At 48.1% G+C, this 6,000-nt stretch overlaps 1 protein-coding gene across 6 annotated transcripts in view; it reads left to right on the top strand.

Annotated features, from left to right (window-relative positions):
- Nucleotides 1–1,485: 1,485 nt before the first annotated feature.
- The window catches only part of KIAA1217 (KIAA1217 ortholog), a 325,812-nt gene continuing 321,297 nt past the window's right edge, over nt 1,486–6,000 (top strand). Inside the window, exon 1 of one of the 6 annotated variants that reach the window (XM_012537154.3) lies at nt 1,486–1,938. In XM_012537154.3, the coding sequence (XP_012392608.1) occupies nt 1,869–1,938 (70 nt within the window). In that variant the 5' untranslated portion in view covers nt 1,486–1,868. The remainder of the gene's footprint in view (nt 1,939–6,000) is intronic. The other 5 variants (XM_004280956.3, XM_012537155.3, XM_049705361.1 and 2 more) reach the window with 5 other exon arrangements.

Below are 6,000 nucleotides of genomic sequence, written 5' to 3'. Positions count from 1 at the left end.
AGGCTGATGACCTGGTGCTGCAGGGTTGCTCTCTCTCTCCCCCCGTCTGCCCTGCCCCCATCCTTTCTGGCATGAATCATCTGAAGACAAATACACAACATCTATACAAGGATCCGGATAATCTGGACCTGGGGGCCTGAACACAGATCCCTCCTTCATAAGCACTTTGTACCCAAGGAAATGGTCAGGTTGAAAGGAGATTCGGCTGGCTTTTGCCGCAGGCGACCAGTACAGAAACTGTGTAAGATTAGCTCCTCCTTAAAGCAAGATTACCCGGTCCTTCTGTTGCAAAGTCACGGAGTCCTTGAGTTACCTGCGCCTTCAAACCCAACTGCCTGCCTTCCTGCTACCAGGCTTGGCTTTAACTTTCTAGATGATCTACCACTTCTTGGGTTTCAAGAAAAATTCTTTTAGGAGTTGAGGGGTCTCTTCTTCCCTTCCTGATGTGAGTTGAGCTCACCTCCTGGCAGGATGACTTTTCTTTGTCCTTTACAGCCTTCCGAATCTTTCTTCTCCTAAGTGGCCAAAATATGTCCCCCACGCTGCCAAAGCACACAGGTGACTCAAGGTCAGAATCAGGAGCATAGGCCAGCCATTGTTCTGCACACGTTCTTCATCTAAATTAATCTAAAACCTTGCCTGAATGACCTGTAAACTGGCTCAAGTTATGGGCAGCGGCCTAACCTCTGTGTTCCCCACCCCCCAAAATGATGGGGCTCCTACAGATTAAAATATCACGCTCTCCCTACCAGGGAGCGTGTTACTTGTCCGTATGTGAAACAGCAGCACCCACGTTGCTCAGATTAGTTTCCCGTTTTGTTGTTGTTTTTTTTTTTTTGTGGATACTGTGCCTCCTCTTTTCACTTTCTGGGAAATTTGCCAGTGTTTCAAGGACTGGGTAAAGAACAAAATAAATATTTGTAGGTAGTTTAAAGGGAGAATGAGTTAGTTGGATGTAACCCTGTCCCTTCCAAAGAAAAGCATTGAATCCATTCAAATATTTTAAAGTCATTAACTGGAGAGATTCAAAAGGTTGATTTTACTAGTTTGCTTTTCAGATTTGTGATCAACGTGTGTGTGTGTGTGTGTGTGTGTGTGTGTGTGTGTGCGTGTGTTGGGGAGAGGAAGAGTCGAGAAAGTGTAGGGAAAGGAGTACAGACTTTTTAAGTCCAGCTGAAGAGATTGAAGTTGATTGCGTGAAAAGTCAGCTGCCTCTTTGTGTCTGTTAATCAAGTTCTAAACAGTTGGTGCCGGAGTGTTTACTCAAGAACCTTCAGCATATACCCTGTCTTTCTCACTGTCCTTTTAAAATGGGATTTCACTGAAATTTGGGACGTTCCGCAGTCGGCTGTTTATTTCTCTGGATATCAGCCTATTGGGAAGGCTGATTCTGTGTCTGAGATTAAAGAGACGGGAGAAGCGGCTTCCAGCAAAGGCTCCTGCCGGCGATCCTGGGAAATGTTTTCCTTCCTAGGCTGCGGAGTCGCCGCAGTTGGTGGCAGGGGCCACAGGCCGTGCGGGTCCCGGGCAGGAGAGCGCATCACCTGTTGGGGCCTACGGGAGCGCGCGGCGCGGGGCTGGCCTGGGCACAGCCCGCGTTCCTCGGGGGCCCAGCCCGCGGGCGGGCGGACAGACGGACGGACGCGGGGACGCGCGCGCGGGGGGACGCGGGAGGCCCGGCGCTGGAATGCAGTTTTCCCCGGCGAGAGAGACTTTGTACCGGAGTGGAGAGTAGTTTGGGGTGGGGTTTCGCACCGTTCCCTCCTCCCCACCCCCGGGCCCCCTTCCAGGCGCTTTCTGGGAGCTTTTTCAGAACTGCGCTCTGAAGTTTAAAGACCAGCGAAGGGCCTGGGCCGTAGGCAGGGACAATGGAAGAAAATGAAAGCCAGAAATGTGAGCCGTGCCTTCCTTACTCAGCAGACAGCAGACAGATGCAGGGTAAGTAACAGGCTCATTCAAAGATGGAGTTACGGTTCCGCGTGTCCCTCGCCGCTGGAGGCTGCTTTTTAGAACTGCAGACCGGGTGCCTGGCACAGAAAAGGCGTATTTCTTGGGGTGGTGCGTTTCCCAAACTGAGTGGAGAGCTGTGAGCTGGACTTTATCTCTGGAAGGATTTGCTTAAGCAGCAAAAGAAGTGGCGGGGTGATGTCACGTTTGTAGCCCCGTAAGCCGTCAGTACGTGCTAGATCTCTAGGCAATGACAAATATATCGCTAAAAGCAGCTTTTCATACTCACGGCTCCAGCCGTGGGAGAGAGGAGCTCTTTCTGGAAAGCTCTCTGGGACGGCAACACTTCCATTCATTGGTTGGGGGATTCCATGAGGCAAAGGCACGTTGGATGCAAGTTTTGTCGTATTTGAGAGTTAAATCGCAGAGTTTGGGCTGTTTTCTTTTCCAGATCGGAACAGCAGGGGACCACTTGTCCAAGTGGGGGAGAGATGGAAAACTCGGTGAATTTTCTGTATGCTTTCATTCAAAAGTTGGGAGCTGTTAGATAATTTTCTCCGAGCAGTTTCCCTTTGTGTTTATAATAGACTTGTCTTTTCCGTAGGGAATTTCCAGAAGCCTATGTTGCTCCAAAGAAATTTTGCAGTGGGGTTGGGTTGCAGTGGAGAAAGGACTCCTTTGCTGTGCAGTGTCTGACGTCTGTGATTCCAGAGCCTACCCTGCAGTATCATACAGGCAGCATGTTCAGACCCCAAACAATCGAGAAGCCCCCAGCCCCCAGCCTACCCCAGGTTCATCCGGGGGCCAGTTAGTAACGGTGTTTGCTGGGCTGCTGTGATGTGCGTGGGAGAAGCAACTGCACAGGGGGAAAGGTGTGTGCTTTTTAAAAAGGCAAAAGGGAAGTAACGAATGACTCATCCGCACCGAAAATGCAAAACTGAGCCAGACAGAAGAAAATGCAATTAGAAGAGATAGACACACACACACTCCCACCCACCCACCAGTGAAATGCAGGAAACCTTAAGACCAGTAAATCCTGGAGAATCCCAGTCGCATAGCCATCAACTAGCCGGCTGTGTTTGTGCTTCCAAAGCACCACGCTCTCCTCAGTGGGGCTCCCTCGCCTCCCTTTCTCTCCCCATTTTGATAGACAGGATCCTACAGCAGGAATTCAACCTCTGGGCTTCTGTTGAAATAAAAATACTCAGAATCTAGAGGGGCAACAAGAGTGGGACTGATTTAAGAAACGACTTGCAAACAACCGTAGCAATTCGAAGATATTTCACAGGCTGGAGACCGTCAGACTGAGTGTGATCACTTTCTTTCTTCATTCATTCAACGAATATTGAGCATCTGTTACTTGCGAGTTACTGTTTTAGCTGCTGGGGATCCAGCAATGACCAAAATAGACTAAAAACACTTGCCTTCATTGAATTTTTATTCTGAGGGCCAAGTTTGGGGGGAAGGGGAGTGGTGGAGCTAGACAATGAACAAATAAGGAAAAGAGATGGCATATTAGGTGGCAGGGTTACCAGATTTGGCAAAGAAAAATACAGAATGCTTAGTTAAATTTGAATTTCAGGTAAACGGCAAATAATTTTTTAGTATAAGTATATCCCATGCAATATTCAGGACATACTTATGCTAAAAATTATTCGTTATTTATCTGAAATTCAAATTTAACTGGGCATCTTTTATTTTAGCTAGTAACTCTGTTAGGTGGAAATAAGGCCGTGGAGAAAAATAAGGCAGGGAAAGGGAGGATTGAGTGTGGGGAGGGGGCAGGGGGTGAACCCGTAGTAAGGTCATTAGGGAGAACGTCACTGCTGTGATATTTGAACAAACATCCGAAAGAAGGAAGAGCATTTTCAAAGAACAGAGTGGGGAAAGGACGAGAAGAAAAGAGGTTAAGAGATAATTCTAGGCCATATCAGGTAGGGCCTGTGAGAGTGTAGTAAGGACTTGGGCATCTGTTTCAAGGGAGGTGGGAGCTGCTGGCAGGTCTGAGTGGTCTCATAAAGGGTAAATCCTGGGTGCTGTACTGAGAATCACCCCAGTGGGAGTGGGGGAGGGCAGGGAGCCCAGTTGGGAGGCTTCCACAGTAAACCAGGCCCTCGCTTGGGCCAGCGGGTAGGGTAGTAGAGTATTGAGGATGAAGCCAGATTTGCCAAAGTATTGGATATGGGGGTGTACGAGAGACAGAGGAGTCAGAGATGAGTTCAAAAATTTTGGTCTGCGCCTTTGGGGAGTTGCCATTTACCTGAATGGGAAAGTGTTTGAGAGGAGTAGCTGAGAGGGTGTTTAATGGCTTGGAAGTGGGTGGAGAGCAGAAAATCTTTTGGATATGGTGGGATCGAGAGGCTTATCAGGCATCCAAGTGGAGATGATGTTGATTGCGATTTGGATATTCATGGCTGGAATTGAGGAGAGGGGACCGGGGATTGTGAAAGATGGGCTAGGATTGGGTCCATGTGCAGAAGGAAAGGTCCCAGAGATGCGCCCCGGGGCACACCAGCATTTAGAGGTCAGGGAGGCTGGAAGGGGTGGCTGGAGAGACTGTGAAAGGGAGCTAAGAATCCCAGTTAGATTTCTAAGATCCGATTGAGTCCTGGGTGAAAATGGTGCTGTGAAGGAGTGTGGCCTCCTCTCCAGTTCTTTGATGCGCGAGAGGCCCACGCAGGGAGGCCAGGCCTCTGATACCGGCATCACCCGAGATGCCACACGCCCACTCCTATCCTTGCACACTTGATCGCATTTGGCATTGTAATGCCGGTGGCAGTGTGGTGTTCGGGGGCAGAGAACATACCTTCTTTGTCTTCACATCCCCAGCACCTAACTGAGCACCAGGCATGAGACAGCGATCAAGAAATTCGCGCTGAACAGAAGGCTAATTATACCACCCCAGGGCTTTGAGTTTATCAATCTACAATAGATAAGGATCCCTTGGGTGATCATGTAACTTGTTCAAACCGAGACAGTTTTGAGAGTGAAAGGGGGGAATGCTATAAATAATTTCGCTGGGACGACAGTTGTAACCCAGAACTGTTTGGCAAACTGGGCGCATATGGTCACCTTGAGAATAGCTCTTATAAATGAGGCTCCCAGGGCTAAATCGTCAGCTAGTGAGTAATAACAGTGTGAAAGGGTGCTTGCAAGTGCACAGAGGTGCTTAGTAATTAGCGGTTGAATTTGAATCTAACCATATCACGCTTCTTTTGAAGGCCCTGGACTCCTCAGAGGGGTCCTGGGGGTTCCTGGGGATGCCTGTCCACCCACAGCAGCCCTGAGGCGACTGCTTTTGCTCTGGCCCCAAAGGTCTTGAAACCCCTGTGCAAGTGAAGTGCAGTCAGCCACCTGCTTACCTCTGCCACCCCTGATTCTCCCGTGTCTTAAGATACTAGTATTTACTGTGGTGGTAATCATTTCACAATATATAAGTGTATCAATTCAATACATTGTACACCTCAAACTCAGACAAGGTTATATGTCAATTATATCTCAATGAAGCTGGAAAAAAGAATAGTATTGGCAGCCCCACAGAATGCAAGCTCGGGGAGTCCCAGACATTTTGGTCTCTGCTCCGGTCTCCTCTAAAATTGCCCCATCGGTTTCTGTCTCTTATCCTGCTTTACTCTTCAGAGCACTTATCACAATGTGACATTTATATACACATTATCTGTTCGTTGTCTGTCTCCCTAACTATAATGTGGATCCTCTTTGAGGGAAGGGAATTAAGTCTATCTAGATCGCCATTCCACCACACTTCCTAACTCCTTTCAGTGTTTGGAGCAGTCACTCAATAAATATTTGCAAAAAAATGAATCAATCAATTAATCAGCAAACCAACCTTTGAGACAAGAATGCTCTCCTGGGTAGGGGAGGGGCTGTTGCTATTTTGTCTAAAATCTCTTCCAGAAACCTCTTTTTTTAAATTTTGTAAGGTTTTTAGAGCCATGTACATAATGATCTGGTTTCAGCTGTAATTTCTGTGCCCATTTGTCTCTGGTGGTGATCTTTATGATATTAACAAGAGAGCTGGCAAACTGAGGAACC

Source organism: Orcinus orca, chromosome 2 (assembly GCF_937001465.1).
Source record: "Orcinus orca chromosome 2, mOrcOrc1.1, whole genome shotgun sequence".
NCBI lineage: Eukaryota > Metazoa > Chordata > Mammalia > Artiodactyla > Delphinidae > Orcinus > Orcinus orca.
Note: the sequence above shows the minus strand (reverse complement) of the source record. Positions and strands in the feature narration are given on the sequence as shown.